This window comes from Rhipicephalus microplus, chromosome 6, assembly GCF_043290135.1.
Source record: "Rhipicephalus microplus isolate Deutch F79 chromosome 6, USDA_Rmic, whole genome shotgun sequence".
In the NCBI taxonomy this organism is placed as follows: Eukaryota; Metazoa; Arthropoda; class Arachnida; order Ixodida; family Ixodidae; genus Rhipicephalus; species Rhipicephalus microplus.
In genome coordinates this window covers 56,020,780-56,044,726 of record NC_134705.1, presented here as the reverse complement: position 1 = coordinate 56,044,726, position 23,947 = coordinate 56,020,780, and the positions used below count along the sequence as shown (strand labels likewise).

The window sequence follows — 23,947 nt, the reverse complement described above, 5'->3', positions numbered from 1 at the left end:
ACGACGCTCGACGCTATACTTCCAATCGTTTCTGACAAAACATCGACGTCACCGCCTACCTTCAGCGCGCGAAAGAAGCTCGTCAACTCGCCCGCCGGCGCTTCAAGAATCAGCTGGCGACTTACAGCCGCCGTTACAGATCTTCAACGAAGCTTCGTTGAGTACCAGCCCGGGAACCATGTCTTAGTACGGCGGCGCGGGCTCAGTGAAGAACCTCTGCCACGGTACTTCGGACCGTACAAGTAGCTTGACGTCTCAGCCCACACGACTGACTACAAGGTTGTTTCCGACGGAGTTATGAACTTTCAACGTGCCGTGTTCGACCTGAAGTCGTCCATGTCGTGCGCCTCAAGCCATTCCGTGCGCGAACCTGAAGCCTGTACTTTGTTGATGTGCTATATACCTTGTACCTATTGTTTATTAACTTTATTACTGTACCTTCGCCTTTTGGTGAAGCGTCAGGACAATGTTTTTTTCAGAAGAGGACAATACCATGTTCTTTTCCTCAAGTTCTGTTATCACCCCGTTACACTACCTTCAGCGAAAACCGTGCCTATGAGGTTCAAGACGCTTCCAGGCTTTAGTAGATCGTTTTGTTAAAATTACTACCAATTCGGGAACATCACAGATTACTTGGGAACCTACGTCACCGCTAGCAATAACACTCAGATATTCGATGACAAAGGGTGACTCGCTTCACCGCTTGCTAATTGTTCGGCGGCCGATGCTCTGCTCGCTGCTATCAGTGCTAGTGTCTTACTATAATCGGATTTCCCTTTTAAGTGGCCACAATTTCGGCCTAAATAAACATCTTAGTAGTCGGCTTGCAACTGTCCCCTTCTTTCACGTTATAACCCCGGGAAAATATTGTTTCCCTTGAGGCTTGTTTAATATGCAACAGGAGCACAAGCGTCTGCATAGCACTTTGAAAATTTCTTAGAGAAAAAAGAAGGTTTACTTGCTAGTGTATTCTTAATTAAATTACAGTTTTTTGAAAGTTTCATTTCTTCATTCTTTTCAAACTTTTGTTTTGTACTGAATTTATTATTACGTAACCCTAGGACTGTCCAATTGTATATTTCCCAAGTGATTGAATAGGTCTTTTTGCTTCAATATATTTGAAGTTTCCTTTTCGACATCATATTACCCACCGGTTTAACAGGCAATGCTTCATAGGGGGTACCTGTCAAATCGTTGATTCAAGCAAGCACACAATCGTTATTGTAGTTATAGTCCATAGACTACACCAAGTAGTGTACACCAAGTAGTCTACACTAAGTAGACTACACCAAGTTTTCTTGGCTAATCCACCCGAGTAAGTATGTGGCAGAATCGACAAGCCCCAAACAGATAAATGAACGAGCGTTAGGAATAAACACTATGCCACTGTAACTGTCTTCTCTGAGGTAACTATAGTAATAACCTCTCTAAACTATAATGGTTTAATGTACAAGTGGTATCGAATACCCATCAGGAGTTCTACAATCCAGGAACCTCCCTACCGGAAGACAGCCTCCTAGAAAGCCATCCGAGAACACTGCCAACCTCTCCCGGTGATAGAGATTAGAACAGTGCAACAAAAAACCAGGCTAGGAGTGTGATTTAAATAGGCGTGTAAAAAAAGTGACAGCCAGCGCCACTTCACTAATGTTCACTAAGCATTCCTTCAGAGAGACGCTGAACCGTTCTAAACAAAGGTGCACGTCACGTCAACAAACGAGCACTTTTCCCCTTGTTGAAGATAATCGCATTTTAACAAGTGTCAAGTTCGGCACTATAGCGTGACTTACCGAAAAACTCAAAGCCAACAATACGAATTTACACAAGCTGAACGAAATGACAGAGGAGCATATTGCCGACGAAAAGTTCACTGTGGAATTTAGAGCGGTCATAAAATACCAAGAATGCTACTAGAGGAAAGCTCGGAAAAGAAAAGACTAGACAGGTGATTCACAAGCCTCTGTTCGTCACTCCACCAGTGGCAGTAACGCCCATTGTTCAGCTTTGTGACGAGACTCGTGCCAACAATTTATTTTATTTAAATAGTTCCGGAAACGCTGCAGTGACAATACTGCAGGGACTGTATATACAATGTCAGTGCAGGTAATGTATATTTCTGTGATAGCGCACAAAAAGTCAAAACTTTGCCGCAAAGGCAAAGCAATAATTGGGACACAAGTTTGAAGGTGACGCGCAGAATAGAAAGCATATTGCGACGTGCCCCGCGTTTCTCATACGCAAATCACGCCTAAAACGTACTCAGGTACACATGCACACAAATAGGCGTCTAAGGTGCTCCTTCACTGTGTCTGAAAAGCACGCGCTTTTCGCAAACGGAAACTGCTATGACTGCAGTGACCTTTGTGCGCCTGCTAACTACAACAGAATCGTTCCAGGTAAAGTTTGAGGCCAGCCAGGGTGTGCGACTCTCTCCGAGAGATCAGGGCGTGCGAGAGAGCGTCATACCACTCTCTATGTGGAGCAAAATACGCGTGGGAAATTAGAGTGCGTGCAGCCACGCGATGTGTGGACACGTGCTCATTGCGCCATCTTGCTGGTAATTCTTTACACGATCAGTCCCTCCGATTCCCGTCAGCAAACTTATGTGGTAGATATAAACAGCTAGCTAGTGGATTGTTGAAGGATGCACTCCTCTATGGCTCAGTGGCTAACGCCTCGCATTTACGACGCAAAGGTCCCATGCACAATTCTGTATGCCGGAGACTTTTTTCATTTTTTTTTATTTTTTACGTCAGGCTTGTGCAGCAGATGGCGTCAAAAACTTTGAATCAGTGAAGTGGATGAAACCTTTCATCACACAAGTCGGGTTGCTGTTTCAAGTGCTGTAGAAAATGAAGATTGAACTGATACGATGAGCTACTAGGACATCTTTGTGTGCTATGTAGTAAACGTTGCTGAGAATATCACCTAATTTGAGATACTGCAAGAAATTCAAAGGTGGATGCTTTACCAGGAGACGGGAATGCAGCTGTTTTGCGACGTCAGTCAGAATGGTTTTGGAGCCGGCGCGTTCTTGAGAAATGCTGGAGCGAAGGAGATGGTGGTCTCTGGGACCATCGTAATCACTAAATCCAAAGTATCATTTAGCAGGAGGTGACGTTCCTATTACTTAAGCTTTTGGGAATGGTACTTGCAACTAGGTTGGCAGTGTTCCGTCTTAGGTTCGTCAATACACTTGAACAAGGTATGGCTGTGATATTCAGAACTTACTCCACCAACATGGTACGATTGATGCGAGGAGCGTCCGACGGCAATAGCTTTTGAGCAATAGTATTAGAAATTAAATGCAGCGACGACGACGTTATCCGGGCACTAATAATCTCGCAGAATACCTTACACAGAGCACGTTGTTGAAATACCTGGGCTGCGGCAAACTACGTTGGCAAGGTTTAACCTAGTAATGAGAGGAGGTGGCATGATAGCCGACGAACATGCTGAATGGACTAAGTGGTGACACAGATTTGAGCGAGCCCAGAGTTCGGGTAGTCTTACATGTGCAATGATTTGGACCAATTTAAGACTTGACAAAATACTCGAATCATACAAGAGGGCAGCGAATGACAGCATAGGTCTCAGTATTTATTCAGAATTGTTAAAGAAAAACATGCCCGCGTGAAAAAGCATTCAGAATAACAGAGAAGCATATAAACAAAGCTGAATGCTATTGTATTCAAGTAGTGCAAGAAGTATACTAGGAGAAGATTTACGAACTCAAGAAAAAGAAATTGTGAAATCTGTTGTCCAGTGCCAAGATGCAACTTTTTTTCCAGAATGCGGAATAGCGCATGTGAGTTAGAGGCCGTTTACAGTTAACCCAAGAAGCGTACGTCGTGAACCATTGTGCTCTCTTACCTCAATACATGACTTTACTATGAATAATGTACGTCTCTGTCATTGGCGAGTTCTTTATTGAGATGTGCAAAACCCTCTCATAGAAGTAAGAACTTTTGGGTACCTCACCGCAGAGAGGCCGTGAAGAAAGTTGTTGCTGAATGCAGAACATGTGCGATGTACAAAACTAAACCAGCGAGCGCCCATGTGGCCCCCTACAAGAGAATATTGGAGGGACACAGCACGAAAGACCAGAGTCCAGGCAAAGAAGGACGCATACAGCAGCGCTGACTAGCAACAAAAGTTTATTGAATAAACATTACTGTTTCCTCCAATATGCCTTAGCAATGTGCCCAAGCAACCATTTTAGCTTACAAAAGAAAGAGCGTGTGGCTCGAATTTTTTTAAATTGCGGGAGTACATTCCGCCGATTCTCTGCATGTGAAAATGACAAATTCATTTTCGTCGGAGTACCAACCTCTGTGCACTTGCGCTGTCACGAGAGACATAAAATAGAACTGATATCCCGTGTATCAGCCAACAGCGTCATGCTATAGCTTTTCGGAGAATCGCAAACAGGTCTTGAACTATCTGGTGTTATTTATACGTACAATGCACAAACCTTCATGACGACTTCAAAAGAATTCGCTTCTTCAAGTTTTGCGTTACTTAGTGGCCAATTGCATGAAAATTTTCCTAATGAAAGCTTCAATGAAAGTTTAGACCAGAATATTTTGCATCGGCGTGCTTTTAGGGAAGAATTATAATAACAGTGAAGCCCAACACATGGAAAGTTTTTGGTCAAGAAAAACTCACGCTTGAAGAGTTGATTACAGTCTTGTTTAACGTAGATGCCAGGATAAATTCTGAGCCTCTCGAATACTCCTCGTAACCAGAAGGAATGGAAATACCGAGAGCAAATCACTTGTTGACTGATAAAAAAACTTCTGGCATTTGCTGCCGAAAACAAGAAACCAACACTTCAAGCTACAAGGCCAAACTTGAAAGAAGATGCATTAGCCGCGCACCAATCAGAATTTTGAAGTACATGGAGAAAGGGGTACCTTCTTAGCCTCCGTTATGTGCTCCGTGGTGAAGTAGAATACAAAGATTACGACTGCTTGAAAGGTGCTCTGAAACTGTTTTTCGCAGTTTTGTAATCGTTTAGGCTAGAGTATCATCAAAACATGCGCGCCATGATTTTAGTTAGACACCATGTAACTAGGCCGCTAGAGAAAATTATGACATGCCTCCCTTATGACCTCTGCGTTGTTTCCCCAGCTGATGAGACATGCTGGTGTTAATGGCAATTAAAGAGTTCTCAGGAGCGTGATCGGCTATTTGAGCTTTTACTAGTTTAAACCACCGAGATGGCACGCTGACATGTTGCGCGCACTTTCAAGGGACATCTCACAACGCGCCCTGCAGCACGCACACTGTCTGGCAACACAAAAGAAGATCGTAGAGACATTCATATCTGCTCATACAGCTATGCCACCCTGCCAGCCGATGTTGCTTGCGAGCATACTACAGCCCATGCCAGCCAATCAGATCAGCTGCCACTATGACGCCAAGTGGCCAGAGCATGTTGCTCCGTTAATTGGTGGAGTCGCTTCAATCTGCACCCATCTGCAATGATTCGCAGATTTAAAGCAGTGTAATAAACAGCACTGTTTACACAAAAAGCTCAAATAGCTATCTTAGAACGCTTATGGCTTTGTCTACCGGCACGTGGTGTTTGTACAAAACCACAAAAATTTGAAAAGGGTCCGCTTAGCAAATCTTCACCTCTCCGGTTTGCCTCACTTATTCTGTCCAATTCATTGTACTTCTAGTAACAACTATGCATTAGAAAATCGTTAACGCTTACACTTTCATACGTTTATGATATACATACTCATATACATGTTTAACAGAAAGTAGAAAAAACTTTAGTCATTCTGTCCATTTCGTGCGCTCAATATATATTTTATGCTACGAAATAAAATAAAGCGCTCCACAAATATGTTACGAACAAACAACGTATGAATTTCTCATATGAACTTTTTGATGATCTGTAAGATTTTTACAGAAGGCGTGTGACGTCACATTGACGCTAAATAAAAACAAAGACTTAGTTTAGCTTGATGAACTGCTGTCTGAGAACTCAAGTGGCAGAAGTTTCACTATCATAGGTTCACTATTCGCGAAAAAACTCTATGTTGAAGCTTAGTTTTTATATTTTGTAATAAAATCTCTACACAGGACGTCAAAAATTTCAAAACAGCTGTTTCGCAATTTGGCGAATAAACTCAGTTATATTTTTCAAATCTTCGCATGCTCACCTCATGACTCCAGAGGTCACAATTTAAATGAAATTAGATGATTACAAATCACGTAGGAGCTTCTATGTGTGTTCAAAATTCATAACGTCATGGTTTTTTGTGCAGGGATCTCTAGGTGCATGGTGTCTCTCGCATGTTTTCTTTTAGCGTGTTTGCTCGTTTACCTAGGGTCTACTCATGATTTAAGTGGTGTTTTAATGATTGCGAAATTGTACTTCATTACGAGAAAATTACTTTACTCTGTAGTGTCCCTTTAAAGCTTGAAACTTCTTAATTTATGCAAAAACTAGGAGGCCACTTGATCTTCGCCTTCAAGAGTAGAACGCCATTGTGTAAGGGGCACCATGAGCATTGTCCATTGAACTGATCGCTGGGTTTAGTTATCAGTGCATGGCTCAACCGTGCCGCAAAAAAAAGATTATCTGTGTGAGTAACATTGGGTGTTTTAAACTATGCTGGAGTATCTACAGTTAGTATGAATGTTAGGTGCAGACCATTCTAAAATTGTTCATTTTTGGAATGTGGGAAGGGCCGTTACACGTTCATGAGGCAAAACGTCAACGTGTGTGGGTAGCTTTAGAATGAGTGAACTTCTAAAATACCTGCTTGTTGTGCGCTTCACCTGTTTTGACGCCTCGAGAGATTCTGCACTTCCGTCACATAGTAATACAAGTGTTGAGAAGACTCTATTCAGTACATAGAATTCTCATTTTTTTCTTTTTCAAATATCTTTAAAGCAATAGTGTGGCTCTTTCTTATAGCAACTACTTTCCACACAGAGTGAGCAAGTTCAATTTTCACTAAGATTGAAGTTTGTATTCTATTTATTCTTTTCACATCTCTCTTGATATCTCGATTATGGCGTGGATTTTGATTTTTCGCTCAAACCCATTTCTGCTAAATAGGCTCTTTAACGCTATCGCTTGAGAATGTTGTCGCATGTCTATAAAACGTCAGAATACTATCACATATACACCTTCGCCAAACGGTACACCCTCTGAGTGTCCATGTTGAGTCCACCAATAAATACTCGTCGTTGACTTTGAACATTACCCTAACCAAAACAGCGCAGTCTGATAATGGAAAACCAGCTTATTAGAAGCATGTAAATCCTCAAATTGTATGCACTTATTATAGGTGACCAGATAGAGGTACGAAAAGAACGTTATAAAGGTGGAAGTTCTAACGAATGTCTATGAATTTCAAACCATAAAACACGTCTAACAAACAAAAAATAGTTGAATGAATAAATGAGAGAATGCATGAATGAATGATTGATTGAATTATTGAGCCAATGAATGAATGAATGAATGAATGAACGTTATATAAAGTCCGGCAGTTTTACCAGTTGAAATTGAAAAAAGGGTATTAACCCTTGTTCCTCTCCATTCTCCATCGATTGTGAAGGCGGTGCCTCAGTTGCGTAAAAGGAAATGATTCTGCCAAAAAGATTGTCACACTTACCTTGACGTTGCAGCGCCTAAGAATTCGAGCAAACATTTCGACGTGATCCCCATCGGTGAGCACGGCAGTGGCGCCAGCCCTCTCTATCTTGTCCACAATGTCATCTAAAATAAAACCCAAACCACTATATTTTTTCTTGTGAGATGTTTTGGATTTATATATTTATTACCGGATGGGTTTTTTAAATCTAAGTATATTACTTCTTAAAAGATCACCATGGTTGACTTAGCTCGTCGTACTTGAAAAGTATAGCGCATTAAAGATATAAGAAACGGCCGAGCAGACAGCCACAAGAAAACGGAGCACTGTGTCCTCATGGGTTGGTGTGATGAGTGCAGTGCGTGCGTTAGGTGAGTGCTCTGGAATGGTGCGTGACATTAAAAGTCAGAAGACAAGCAGTGCATGCCCAAACAGAAGCCGGGGAAGACGACGACGAGTAACATCGGTACGAGGGTGCTACGTCAACAACAAGAGAGGGGAGTTGCCCAATCAGCACTTAACATGAAGATTTCAGGGACTAATAACTCATATACGCGGCAACCCAAACATCCCATTAAGAAGTCCACTAATCTACCAGAAAAGTGTCGCGGAGTTCAGAACAGCGTTTTCGTTCGTAGAGAAGCAGGGTGAAGATAGTTCGCCAGTGGTACGTTCGTGGTTTGCTCCGAGTTTCTGGCAGAGGTCAAGAGACGGAGCGGCCTGCTTCGCTTGACCTCAAGCTTTGACTGCGCAGCGAGCCAGCAGGAAGATAACCGCAGCCACCAGGTCATGGTTGTGGTTTGGCTCGAGTGATTGGCTGTGGTCTCTGGTATGATGAAATCGAAAAGAAGACTGCCTGCGTTCGTCGAACCTGTCTTCGGCACCTACTTGCTCTGTTTTGTTTACATTTGAGTGTCGCGTTGCTCTTCAACGTGTCTCTTTGACAATGGCTTCTCCGTGCTCGTTTCCAATCGCCGTAGATATCCCGAATCCCTCAATATAGTAGCACTCACCGGTGAGACTGTTTCAGTTTTGTTTGGACTATGCTTGTTTTTGTGTCTGCTCAGAGCTCGTTACATCAACTGTGAGGTGTTATTTTAACATAAGTACGTGTCGTGTGTCTCTTGTTCGTGTGTTGTTTCGATAAAATGAGGGAAAAAAACATCATCACCATTTTCAATAGAAGCGTTGTTGTGACCCACGCACCTTGCTTTTGTGTCTCTTATTTATCCTAAAGATTCTCGTCACAGCCAGAATCATTGGCCGATTCTTCTTTAGCATAATGCGCTATACTAGATTTAGCTTTTATAAGTCAACTTGTGACAAATAAGAACATTAGCCTATGCTCAAACCATTTTACGTCATATTGTCGTAGCGAAGTGCGAACCCGGTCTCTATTTCACCCAGCTAGTGGAAAGTAGAGATGTTCACTGCAAAGCCCTGTGAAATGGACCACACGTCTTGCATATCTTAAATACTTGAGCCAAGTCAACCGCAGCCACGGAAACCTGGCCTACCTCAGGTGGTAGTGATATGTCCTCACAAAAACTTAGCCGTAACAGAAATCATAATTTATTAACCGTGTTAAGCCTCCTTGTTTGCTGCTTCTAGATACTCGGCTATTTCAGGTCATGTCTCATGAAGAAAAATGATATTGCTTGCACATTGCAAAGCACTTCGTTTTACACCATGAAGACTGTACTTATGATTGCTTGCAATAACTACTGCGGCCAGTAGGCACATCAATAAAGTTGTCAGGAAAGAAATTACTGGCAACTAAAATATTGTGAGAATTCATTGTACGTCATCTTCCTCATCTATCAATAACCATGATCAGTCTTCGGCCCGTTCCTCTTCATGATCGACGCCATCTTGCTGTTGCTTCAATAAAGCGTCAGCTGCACCGTTGTATTTCAAGTGGTGTAGGTGCTTCCCGATCTCTTCGACCTCTCTCCATCCAAAACCAGCTCCTGGAGCTCCGTTCGGGACGTCGCTTGCGCCAGCAGAGCACCATGGCCCAAGAGCAAGCCCAACCGAACCACCCGCCGGCGCAACCACCAGCCGCCAACCCTAGCCCGGTCAACAACCCCCCTCGGGAGCCTCCAATCTTCTCCGGTCTGCCTGGCGAAGATGTCGAAGACTGGCTCGACAACTATGACCGCGTAGGTGTCTACAACAACTGGAACGAGGCATCGAAATTAGTACGCGTCCAGTTTTACGTCTCTCAGGTTGCCAAGACGTGGTTTCTGAACCATGAGAGCGACTTCCGCGATTGGTCTTCCTTCAAAGACCAGCTCCGACGCATTTTCGGTACACCGACCGTCCGTTCAGAAGTTGCTCGCAAGAAACTGGCAGAACGCGTTCAACATTGTGGTGAGTCCTACACTTCCTATATTGAGGATGTGCTTGCACTTTGCCGCCGTATCGACACCATGCCAGAAGGTGATCGTGTCCGGCACCTTCTGAAGGGTATCGGACCTACCGCTTTCAACGCCCTCGTCGCACACAACCCTTCGACGGTTTCCGACGTCGTCTCGGTATGCCAGCGGCTTGATACCTTACAGTCAATCCGCCTACGACCCGACTTCTCTGAGAACCCCCTGGCAAACAGTATGGAGCTCCGATTCATAATTCGAGCCATAATTCGTGAGGAATTGCAAGCCTACACTTTACCTCCATCTAACAACGTTCCCGCTCAATCCGCCTCTAGTGATCTGCGCGGAATTATTAGGGAAGAAATGTCAGCGTTCCAAAGCATTCACCGTGCTCCACCATGCGCCCAACCCCCTTCGTATGCACAGATTGCTGCAATGCAACCCTCGCCGTCTCAAGTACCACCACCTGCACCTGATCACGAACATCTCGCACCTCTAGTCGCCCGTCCACCGAACCCTACCTACCATTCTTCCTGGCGGGCCCCACGTCCTATTCGCTACTACTGTGGAATTCGAGGACACATTTCCCGGGTCTGTCGACGTCGGCAGCAAGATGAACGTCGTGGTTATGCCGCTTTTGAACGAGACGACACATGTGCTCGAGGCTACTACCGTTATGCCGACAGTCCTTCCAACCACCGATCACCGTCTCCTGTGCACATTTCCAACACGAACAACAATACACGTGCATCCCGACCACACTCCCCTTCGCCACTCCGACGCTCTGTTTCACCACTTCGGCCTGTCTCTCAACTGGCTGCCCAGCGATCGGAAAACTAAACAGTGCAGTTTTTGGAGGGAAAACTGCATCGCGGCGAAATGACCCAAGTCCTCCTGAACGACCGTCAAACATGTTATTGGTAACTGTGGAAGGTGTGCGGGTGTTGGCTTTGGTGGACACGGGAGCAACTATTTCAGTTATGCGTGCCGACTTGTGTTCTCGATTGCGGAAAGTGAAGACACCCTACCTTGGATCATCTTTGATTGGGGCCAATGGAGCAATAATTAGACCATCGGCCCAATGTACAGCGCGTGTCTTCATTGATGGTATTCTTCATCACATCACCTTCGCTGTCTTAATTTCATGTGCTCATGAACTAATTTTAGGTTGGGACTTTCTCTCATCAGCATCTGCATTAATTTCTTGCCGTCAACGTGTAGTCGAAATGACTGAGACCGATCACTGCAGCGAACGCGTCGACGAAAAACCATTGCGTTTCTTCACAGCTTCCGAATCCATACTGCTCCCGGGTCAAGAGCAACTCATCACCATTACTTCTCCGAATATTGCCAATGGTGACGTCCTTATCACCCCTTCCAGCAGCTGTCTAGTACGCGGCGTTGTAGTCCCCTCCAGCCTACCCCAAGGTTCTGCAGTGTCATGTTATGTGGATACCCAACCGGTTTCTTTGGTCTCTCTTGACGCCTTGACAGCTCAGCCACAACAGGCTCAGTCTGTTACTTCCCCCTCCTTTGCTCCCGGGATAAATCCTGACCTTTCTCCTTCTCAGCGTGAGGCGTTGCTGAATTTGCTCAGGAAACACCAGGCCTCCTTCGACGCCATTGCTTCGGCACTAGGACAGACCACAGTTGCGCATCATCGCATCGACACTGAAGGTCAGACTGTTGTACGCCGTCGTCCCTACCGAGTCTCCTTGGCCGAGCGCAAAATCATCGAGGAGAACGTGACCGATATGCTAAACAGAAACATCATACGACCCTCTACCAGTTCTTGGTCATCACCCGTTGTGTTGGTACAAAAGAAGGATGGATCGGTACGATTTTGTGTTGATTACCGCGCGCTCAACAAGATTACCCGAAAGGATATATATCCGATGCCCCGTATAGATGATGCACTTGACTCATTGCAAGGCGCCCAATACTTCTCCACCCTTGACCTTCGGTCCGGGTATTGGCAAATACCAATGGACCAAGCAGACAAAGAAAAGACCGCCTTTTCTACGCCGGACGGTCTTTACGAGTTTAACGTAATGCCATTCGGTCTATGTAATGCCCCCGCCACATTTGAAAGGATGATCGACACTGTTCTTCGTGGCCTCAAGTGGAAAACTTGTCTATGCTACCTCGATGATATCGTCGTGTTTTCTTCCACTTTTGATGATCATGTGCAACGCCTAGATCAAGTGCTCACATGTCTCTCCAACGCTGGACTTCAACTAAACACAAGGAAGTGCCATTTTGGCAACACAGCTATAAAAGTTCTAGGACATCTCGTTACTAAAGATGGCATCCAGCCCGATCCGGACAAAATTTCCGCAGTCCTCAACTTTCCGCGACCCTTTCGTTCCAAAGAACTACGCAGTTTCCTTGGACTCGCATCGTACTTTCGCCGCTTCATTCGCAACTTTGCCACTATTGCCGCTCCTCTCACAAGCTCCTTGCTAGTACCGGTTCCTTCGATTGGAATGATCAATGCGAAGCCTCATTTCAAGAACTCAAGCAGGCACTGACATCCCCACCGGTGCTTTGTTATTTTGATGACAAGGCACCTACGATATTACACACTGACGCGAGTGGACAAGGAATCGGCGCCGTACTGCTCCAGCGCGACCATGCCTTTCGCGAGAAAGTTGTCGCGTATGCAAGCCGCACTCTGACCACTGCAGAGAAGAGGTACTCGATAACCGAACAAGAGTGCTTGGCTGTTGTCTGGTCCATCCAAAAATTTCGTCCGTACCTACATGGTCGACATTTTACTGTTGTGACAGACCACCATGCTCTTTGCTGGTTGTTCACAATCAAAAACTTGTCGGGACGACTTGGCCGCTGAATTCTCCGATTACAATCTTATGACTTTGACGTCATCTACAAGACTGGAAGACAACATCAAGATTCCGACGCTTTGTCACGATGCCCTTTGCCGCAGTTTTCGGTGCACGTCACATCCCCTTGTCAAATTGGCTATACGAAGGACGCCTCGTCGATATCATCCATTTCTTCCCTACCTTCATCCACCCGTTCGTCAGCACTTGCTACTCACCAGCGAGCCGATTCTTATTGCACTGACATCATTGGTCGGCTTACCGGTGCTTCGTCTTCCCCTAATGCCAGGCTCCGGAAACAACTCCGACTATTCAAGTTGGAGGACGATGTGCTATATCGATACATTTTGCACCCGGAAGGCCACCGATGGGTTCCCGTCGTACCACGCGCACTACGCACTGAAGTTCTGCGCGCTTCCCACGACGACCCGACGTCAGGACACTTGGGTTACTACAAAACATACGAGCGCATCCGCAGTCGATTTTTCTGGCCAGGTCTTTCCACGACAGTAGCTAAATATATTGCCTCGTGCGTACTTTGCCAACACCACAAGCGGCCCACTACTGCTCCAGTCGGGACCCTACAACCACTTCCTTGTCCATCAGAGCCGTTCTCTGTCGTCGGAATTGACCTCTTCGGGCCCCTCCCAACTACATCAGACGGCAAGAGGTGGATCGTCACCGCGGTTGATCACTTGACCCGGTACGCTGAGACGGCCTTAATCGCTTCAGGAAGTGCTTCGGAAGTAGCAACTTTCTTCTTGAATGCTATTTATCTACGTCATGGAGCCCCTCGTGTCCTTTTGAGCGACCGGGGAAAGGCATTTCTTTCAAGCACGCTCAGTGAAGTTCTTCAAGCATCAAAAACAGTTCATAAAACAACATCTAGCTATCACCCGCAAACCAATGGCTTAACGGAAAGATTTCATCGCACGCTTTGTGACATGCTGTCCATGTATATTCGACCGGACCATCGCAATTGGGATGCCATACTACCCTTTGTCACGTATGCATATAATACGTCAGTTCAACGAACCACAGGCTATTCTCCATTTTTCCTAGTATACGGACGCCAACCGACATCACCACTCGACGTTTCATTCTTTTCTGGCCCCGTCAATTCTTCACCATTCGTTTGCGACCAGTTTCTGTCCCGCGTTGCTCGATGCCGTCGTCTTGCCCGCGTAAACACCGAAGCTAGCCAAGAAGATCGCAAACATCGTTACGATGCCACTCACCGCGTCGTTCTCTACCGCCCTGGCGACAATGTACTTCTGTGGACTCCTGCGCGAACGCCTGGCTTATGCGAAAAGTTTGAGTCACGCTATCTTGGCCCTTACAAAGTTATCTAACAGACCTCACCGGTGAACTACCGTGTCACACCTGTTCATGTCCCCACTGACCAACGCTGCCGCGGGACAGAGATTGTGCACGTTTCGCGTCTCAAGCCCTATTGTATGCGTTCCACAGCGTAATTCGCGGCCAGGCTGGCCGCTTCCGTCGACGGGGGAAATTAGTGTGAGAATTCATTGTACGTCATCTTCCTCATCTATCAATAACCATCATCAGTCTTCGGCCCGTTCCTCTTCATGATCGACGCCATCTTGCTGTTGCTTCAATAAAGCGTCAGCTGCACCGTTGTATTTCAATATTTAGGTCTATGGCATAATGAAACGAATTAAAAATGAAGAAGTTCAAAAAAAGAACGATAAGATTGTGATGTGTGGTTCGCAGTAGAGACATTGAAACCGAAAGTGTGGTGCGGTGGCACAGTAGATTTCTGAGCGCTCGTATGTTCCGTGAGATGGTGAGGAGGAAGACATCGACAGTTCATGAAGCGTTGCCTCGCAAGCGGGAGACCCGTGCATTCAGAGGTGCCCGACGGTCGTGTTCGAGGTCAACCAGCATTCGTGGTAGAGCAGCAGTCCGGCTGGGTAACTGGCCTAGGAAGTCGGCTAGGTTTGCTGTTCACGCCGTCATCGACAGCGGTGAAATGGGTCTTTGCTATGAGCCATGAACTTGGCCAACCGATGAACCAATGTTTTGGCTGGGCGACTAGCCCAGAGAACCGGTGAGGGGCTGGCACAACTTCAGGTTGCTTCCGGGACGATACGAGGTGGCTGAGTGCTGCTGCTGCTGTGGCAGAGGGCCGTCAAAAACAAAGACGACCTTCAAAACCTTAAACACAGTGAGCGAGCGATGTTGCGCACTGTCTTCAAACAACCAGTGTCTGCGTGTACTGCTATCCAGCGTGAAAACATTTCATTTAAAGACATTTGTTTTGATAGCTCGTGTACCAAATAATTTATTTCTGTCTATGTGTGGTATGAAAAGTTATTATAAGTGTGAACGTGTATTTATGCACTGGTGTGCTGTCAACTCTTTCCCGAAGTGGTCCTGCCCTTATAACATCACACAAGCTACACGTATGCCTTCAGAAAAGTCACCGCAACTGGCAGCAGTCTCATTTTGTTCGAGTAGTAGGTGCGTGATTCTTGGATCTATACATTCTGTTGAAATTCGCAGTCTGGCAGCTTAAAAGCGCGTGCATTCACTCACCTTCTCGCCACATGATGTCCGATGATACAAGTGAAGCCCCCGTGAGTGGGAGGCTGCACACAGCGACGAAGGTTTCTATGGAGTTGGTGAAGTGAACATAGACCCGATCATCTTTGCCAACGCCCTGGCGGCGAAATCCTGCTGTGCAATGCCGCACTTTTTCTCGCAGGTTGCTGTAACTTACTCTGTCTTCTCCGCACATCTGTGGAAATGCGAGACACATATAATGCATCATACAGCTCTCACTCTAACAAAAAGATGGTAGATGCCGCTTTGAGCGTGCAGGCGTTAAGCCACCGGAAGACAGCAGCCTTGCGCTGGAAGCTAGTTCCATCCAGATGCAGCAGAGTTGCTGCCAGCGGCTTAGTGTTCAATGCTAAGAATTTCTCAAAGAACTTCGGCGACTTTGCATCTATCTATCTATCTATCTATCTATCTATCTATCTATCTATCTATCTATCTATCTATCTATCTATCTATCTATCTAATTAGCTGCCTACTGCTTTTAGCTCTCCTGGCCGTTTGGACTTTGGTATTAACACCAAACTGGGTAGAGCATACCATGACTGTATGAAGAACATATTTAACTAGTCATAACATGAGAATCATGACATGTATGTCATGAATGTCATGATTTACATTTCATGGTACTGCAGCTCTTACGGTGGTTCTATTGGCACAGTATGTTGCAAAACTGGTACGGTATGACATGATTGCATGGTGAACACAAGCGACAGACCATAGCATAAAAATCAAAACATGCGTGCCATGCAACAACATGATAACATGCCACGCTCATGATGCGCTGGCGGCCGTTTTGCTAGCGTCAAACATACCGAATTTGGAATGAATGTACGTGAATGAATGACGAAAATATGTGACTGGTGCAATCATGATAATCATGAGGTGCATGTCATATAACAACAAGATTACATGTCACGCTCATGATGCACTGGCGGCTGTTTCGCTAGCATCCCTATGAAAAATTCGGTATCAAGGTACGAGAATGAATGATGATGGTATGCGACAGGAAAAAACATGATAAACATGAGATGCGTGTCATGTAACAACGACGCTACAAGCTACGTTCATAATGCCCTAGCAGCCATTTCGCTTGCTTCACATGTACTACATTCGATATTACGTGACGCGATTGGATGACGAAGGTATGTGACTAGTGCAACCTTGATAATCATGAGATGCGTGTCATGTGTGAACATGAATATATGCCACTGTCAATGCGACATTACATTTCGACCGTTCGTGGTGTGCGTGCTCACCAGTGTTCGTTGCGTCGCGTCATGCTGGCGTCGCCAAGCCAGACGCTAGTCAAGCCAGCATAACTTCTATGAAATCAGACCTTTCCCTCCCATCATTATCACTGCGCAGAAAAGTGTCACGCATTGCCTTGTTTCATAAAATGTATCATCATCCTGATCTGCGCGATCGACTCATCCCTCAACCATTTTATGTATCCCATCGCACTGATCATCGTCACAAAGTTGGATTCGCTTCATGTAATACTGAGTACTTTTATCAATCATTTCTACCACGAACCTCTCGCGATTGGAATGGCCTTCCCGCTGACATTGTAAACATTAATAACTGTAAACATTTTCGCAATTCTGTAGCTAATATTGTATACTCAGGCTCTTTCTAACTTATAGTGCGTCTCTATTGTACTTCCATATTTTGTTCCTTTTATTTTGTTACCTTTTTGTGCTTTTACCACTCCCCCTCTGTAATGCCTCTGGCCCTGAGGGGTATAATAAAATGAAATGAAATGAAATGAAATGAAATATACTCGCAGGTGCACGCCGCGCTGCGCTGCTTTGACGCATGTGCGTTTTAACACGTCCAGCGTCTCTCGCTCCCGAAAAGAGGGAGACTCAGTGCTATCTGAATAACGCATCGGTGCAAAATGCCGAAATGCAGCATGTCGCATTTCCCGCCGGTTTCCGTTGGGCCGCACCGAAGGACGCTGGTCGCACCTGGCGTCAGACTAAAGAGTGCTCGCGTTTTTTTAACATAGCGCCTCTGTGTTCAGCGTACGCGCATCAACACTACATAGGAATAAATGGGCCTCTTCCTTAAGCGCTCGTGGCCGTTTTGCTAGCTCCACATATGCCAATTTTATGTTACGTGACGTGAACAGATGACGAAAGGGTATGAGTGGTGCAAACAGGATAATCCGGCATGCGTGTCTTGTAAGAACATGAAAACGTACCACGCTCATAGCGTGCTCGCAGTTGTCTCGCTAGCTCCACTTGTACATAATTCGGTATCACGTGACGTAAACTGATGACAAACGTAAACAACACATCCAAACATGATAATCAGTTCACGGAAGTCATGTACGGCATCACTTGCCTCCATCTCGTAAAGTTGTGCTAATTTTAAAGTGACATATCATCCTTTCTCATTCGTGCTTCGCATATCATCAATTCCCACTGTACGTGGAATCTCACAAGTTTTTTCTTTTGAGAGCTTTCCCTTTAACAACAGATTTAGAAACTCCGCTGTGTTGGAAGCGTGGACAAACAAGCTCAGCTTTTAAAAAGGCGTCTGCGAAATCTTCAGTTGCCCTAAAAGTTTAGGTATTTTCTCAATCCCCAGTCTTATTGATCTGGTGGCTGCATTCATACTTGTGAACACTGTGAATGAAAGATATAAATACACGCATATTGAAAACGCCATATTCATACTTAAGTATTATATGTTGTGTTGCTCTAATAAGAATGCATAGATATGTCGTATAAAAACCCCAGTTTTCCGTAAGCTGTGCTGATAAAGCCACGCGATGCACGAAAATGTGGTCAGCTTATGTTATCAATCAGTGACCTGCCAGTGGCTCTGCATTCTGCAAGTTCGTGCGTCCTGACATAATTGCCAGATAGCGTCCGTATCTCACACTGAATACTTTTGTTTTCCGAGAAAATTTACAGTGAAGCAGCGCGCAGGTATGCGGCCCACCTGTTTAACCTATAACTACACGAGCCTGACAGAAAAGGCAGTGGAGTCGGTGAGAGTACTCTGCATTATTTATATTTGTTTCGATCAATTTACTTGGAAATAGCAGTCAGGCAGGTTACGTGGAAGAGACAATTCGGCTAATTGTCGATACTGCACAAAATTGCAAAAAAATGATCCTTATTTTCTGCATTAATGTGCCATACGTCCTATTTACACTCGTTAGTAACAAGTATACACTGATTTGACGGCGATGATGTGAAATATACCTCCAGAAAGGAAACGATAAGAAGAGAGGATAGGTTTGAATGTAGCCTTGTGAAAACGAAAACACACGAAATAATGTGTGTGTGTGATTTTTCGTCTTTAAGGTGTAGTAATCTTAAATGGGTCAACATCCGTTACTGATTTGTTTTCTTTCGTTTTGCTCTAGCAATGACGAGTGACTAATATTTAAAAAACAAAAAAAGGACAATAAATGACAGCTAGGAAATAGCAGGCATCGAGCGCCTGAACAGACAGCAGCATCCGGGACTAGCCGGAAAAGTATCGGTGGCTCCACAAGCTCGGGTTTTGGTTGATGGTGAAACTCTTTTCAGTAGTTTAAGTAAATATCAGCGCTATATATGCAAGGTTTTTCAGAAACAGTGAAGAAAAAGTCCTCAAAATTAAAGTATATTTATTATATTTCCTACATATACAAAGGAATCTTCACATCATTCGACGTTACTTACTCTGGTAATAAACAAAACAAAGCATAATTGTCTTTTCCTTCTTTTTTTTTCAGGAGAGATGAGCGGACAATGAAAATTGCAGAATTCGAGCTTTGCTGGCGGTGAACGCATTGCCGCTTCACGTGAGAAAAAATGTGCTGACGCTACCACTTTCAGTGCGAACCTGCCACGCATCGTTCATCTATGACAATACGGGACAGAAATGTTTGTTTGAAATTACGAGGTAACATGCGTGCATTTGAGAGTGAGACCCCGGATAACAGCCAATCAACTGCTCGGTACCACCGTGATTGATGCCTGGATCTTCCGTCCGGAAAATTTGCACTTCAAGCATTGCGCTAAAATATTGTCCAACTCAAGCGTTTCACTTAAATATTATAACTTTTGCCCATACAAGATTCTAGGTGTCATATATTTATCTCTTTATCAGCCGTCATCCAATATTCTTACTCGTGCATTAGAGCATTTATAACACTTCACATTGCTAGACTTCAAGGTTATTATTAGGACGAGTGTTTTGTTTTCTAAGAGCATGTTATGACGTACACATCTATTATGTTCTTTCTTTATCTGAGTATTGTAATTTCTTGTGCAACGCTGTTTTGTTATTTGAAAAACTGTACCATTTTGTGGTAGTTTTATTATTGTAATGAACAACCTATATATAGTATTTTGCCTTATGTAGCGGTACTAAAATTACTGGAGCGAGTTTTCCCGCAAGCCGCGTTTAGGCAGTTTTTAAGGCGAAGCTTCAAAAGCCGTGGGTCATGCGTCTGCGATGTATGTAGTAGTAGGAGTCGTCATCGTAGTAGTAGTAGTATTAGTAGGTAGCCACCTCCACGGACGGAGTAGAGAAGCGGCACGCGAGTAGCTTTTTCAATTGAGGAGGAAATCAGCGCACGTTAGGTATATATAAAAGATGATCGTTTCTGATAAAATATTTTACAGAGTTTAGTATTGGTGACTTATTCTCAAATTAAACTTGCATTGAAATTGATGCTTACTAAAATATTACATCATATCTACGGAGTGCATCATGATGAGTGGGGCGAAGCGTTTGCTTCGTCCGTTCGTTCGTACATCCGTATGTGCGACTATCTGTGCGCCCATCCGTTCGTCCGTCTGTGCGTCTGCTCAGGCATCCGTCCGTCTGTGCGTTCATCCGTCTGTGCATTCGTCCGTCTGTCCGTCCACCCCGGTGTTCGCCCCTCTAACTATTCATGCATCTGTCTATCCCTCTGTCTGCCTGTCCATCCGTCCATCCGTCCATCCATCTAGTTAATGTTCGAACATTTTTTCATCGTATATTCAGCATATAGAAGTACCGCCTTCCAGTGACATTCAAAAGACTAACGAAAGGTGGCACTCGCACACTTTTTTACGGCCTGAGCGCCGTGTCTACTTCCTGCCTTTCACTGCTTCTATTTCAAGGCTATATACTACTTCTCTTTATTCATGCAACTGCGGCCTTCTGTTATTAGTTTTTTAGAGTAAGCATCAAGTTCAAGGCACATTTTATTGAATACTATGTTAGCAATCCTTGTCGCTTTAGTTTATTTGATAAGAAACAACTATCACTTTAATCATGATTAGCTTGAGTGGGTTTCCTCCTCATTTCAAAAATGATTCGCGCGTGCCGCTTCTTTAGTCCGGGCGTGGAGGTGGCTACCTACCACTACGACGACTGCTACATACATCGTGGACGCACGATCAACGCTATAGAGAGGTTCGCCCTCAGATAATTAGTATTAGAAGAACACACCTCGAGCAATATCTGACCAGAAAGGGTTGCCAGATTAAACTCGCCGGTTATAATATCTTTGATTTTAGCAACGTTTAGCGAGGTTTGGGCCACAGTGTCATGAACTAGAGGAGTTAACAGGTGGGAAGTATACACAAAGCGCAGGCCCAAAGAAGGTGCTCGAGGGCCACCGCTTGCTTAGTTCTTGGAATACCCACTCGATGGTGGTCCTTCTATATTCTGATTATAGGATGAAAAAATATGAGATGGTGGTATTTGGAGTGTTCACTAAATGGACGGACGAATGGACGGACGCACACACGGATGAATGGATGGATAGACGGCCGAACACAGAAAGGGACGCACGGATCGACGCACAAACGGATGGCGCACTGATGAATGCATGGAGGGATGGATGCACGAATGGACGCACAGATGGTTGCGCAGACCGAAGCACGAATGAACGGAAGCAAGAACGACCGGACAGACGGACGCTTTACCCCACTCATTATCATGCACTCTGTGGATATGCTGCGATTTCTTCCAGCTCGCCCTCCTCCTTTTTACTACTAACTTGTACATTTATCGAAATTATAAATTGATAGATTCAATCAAGTCAAAATACCTACCACTGCAGAATAATACTTATACAGGCCACGAGGCGATTTGGCCTCTTACTTGCTTCTAATCATTTTCCTACACTTTTTACTGCCCCAGGTATATTCGGTATTGCGACATACTCAAAACAAAAAGAAACACCATGTGTTCCCATCGCGTGTAAACATTCAGGGGCGTAGTATTGCGGGAGGGGGTAGGAGGCATATGCAAGGGTGTGATCGCTGCAATCCCAAGCACTTTCATTGGAAGTAGGAAAAACAGCACGTTGTTGCGACCACAGTAAAAGATAACGCAAGCTTCATTGTGTTCTCAGCACACTACTCCGTAGTTCATTAGGCTTTTTGAATATAATGCTTCTAAGCCATATAATATTAGCCTCAGATTGTGTTATTCTGTAATACTACTTGACGACTTCAGGGCACTTGTAATGGCATGATAGTTTAGTTTTACAAATAACGAAGGTGTGTTACCAAAGCTGTCTTCGACTCGCATGCTTTCAGCGTTTCCGAGAGAAAGCCTCCGAAGGTTTGATTTCCCGCTCGTGGAGTGAAGGTATATGGTGAATACACGATGCCTTCCTCTACGCGTGCCCGCATGTCCAAAGCTCTCTGGAAATGAAACGGTATTGATAACAAACTTTTGCGAGAAATTTGTATTTACAAGTGTCATAGTAACGCACATGACGAATATATATATATATATATATATATATATATATATATATATATATATATATGGGAAAAGACTGTATACTTAAGGGCTCGTTTTTTCGTGTTCAGACACATTGTTCAGATCTAACAGACAATGTTGCGAAGGAATGTAGATGGGAAGTTATTAGACCCATTGTAATGTAAAAAAGAAGCAACGTGGGTGAACGGATATTTTGCCGGTAGCAGGACTCAAACCTGCGACCTTCGAATAACGCGTCCTATGCTTTACGCGAGAGCTACCACGGTTGCAATACCTCAGCCACTTTATTGTATTAATATGTGAATTTAAACGTAGAAGAGCCAATAATTGCAACTGGCAAACACGGAGGCGAGTGTGGCACACTCTTCATGAGCCTGTTTGACGTCACGTAGCACGTGAACTTATTACGAGATGGCCACTGACCAATCGTCCCTCGTATACAACCTAACGGCACCAAGTCTGCCAGTACGAGACCCTCGTTAATGAATGAGAGACGTGTGCACCTAAAGGCTAGTTTTCCGTGTTAGACACATTATAATGCGATTTAACAGACAATAATGGCAAGGAATGTATAGGGGTAGTTATAAGGCCAATTGTAATGTATATGTGAAGAAAGAAAGGTGGGTGAAAAGCTAACTTACCGTGAGCAGTAACCGAACCTGCGACCTTGGAATAACGCGTTCGATGCTCTACCACTGAGATACCACGACGGCTATCCACCCAGCCTCTTTATTGGGTTTATCTGTGAATTAAAACGTGGAAGTGTCAGTCAGCGCTACCCCTGAAGCCATGGAGGCGAGCGTGGTACACTCTTTATGCACCTGTTTGGCGTCACGTAGCACATGAAAGTATTACGAGCTGGCAGCTGACTAAATGTCGTATATATATATATATATATATATATATATATATATATATATATATATATATATATATATATATATATATATATATATATATATATATATATATATATATATATATATATATATATATATATATATATATATATATATATATATATATATATATATATATATATATCGTATGGCGACTTGGTTGTGAAGAGGTTTATTGGCCGTGAACTCGGGAACGAACAAGCGCAACGGACCCGATAATGAAGCGCACGTTCAAAGAAGATGATGATTGTCAGCCAGAACATATGATGATGATTGACTGCTGTTCAGATGAGTATGAAGCGCATAATAGATGCCTACACTGATCCCCCCCCTCCCCCCCCCCCGTGGAAGCGGCCAGCCTGGCCGCTGCGGGCGTGTAGTCAAGGTGACGAGGAACGTCGTGTGAAAAGCTTCATGCGGGAAACGTGTACAATTTCGGTGCTGTGGTAACGGCGGTCAGTTGGCACGACAAGAGGCGTCACACAATAGTTGACAGGTGAAGTCAGCTCGAAAACTACATATGGGCCGATGAATCGAGGCTGGAATTTGTCGCAGAGACCAGGTGTGCGAATTGGTGTCAATAGCAGCACCTCGTCACCCGGTCGGAATGATACATCACGATGAGAGATGTCGTAGACGGCCTTCCTTGCTTGTTGCGTAGCTTCCGTGTTCATACGAGCGCACTGGCGGCACTGGGCAAGGCGAGAAATATATTCTTCGCAAGAAGATGGTGATGGAGGGCCATTGCTGGTGAAGAAGGAAACATCGATAAAGAAAGTAGGTGAACGTCCGTCAACGAGATAAAACGGTGAGTAGCCAGTTGTGCGCTGAACAGCGGTGTTGTAGGCGAAAGTGAGGAACGGTAGAAGTTTATCCCAGTTTCTGTGATTCGGTTGAAT

At 44.6% G+C, this 23,947-nt stretch overlaps 1 protein-coding gene across 1 annotated transcript in view; it reads right to left on the bottom strand.

The window, feature by feature from the left end:
- LOC119167641 (luciferin 4-monooxygenase) overlaps nt 1-23,947 on the bottom strand; it is a 105,005-nt gene that overhangs the window by 56,470 nt on the left and 24,588 nt on the right. Inside the window, exons 2-5 of the mRNA XM_075865981.1 lie at nt 22,791-22,891; nt 21,930-22,067; nt 15,397-15,598; nt 7,641-7,744 (exon numbers count right to left, since the gene is read on the bottom strand). Coding sequence (XP_075722096.1) covers nt 7,641-7,744; nt 15,397-15,598; nt 21,930-22,055 — 432 coding nt within the window. The 5' untranslated portion in view covers nt 22,056-22,067; nt 22,791-22,891. The remainder of the gene's footprint in view (nt 1-7,640; nt 7,745-15,396; nt 15,599-21,929; nt 22,068-22,790; nt 22,892-23,947) is intronic.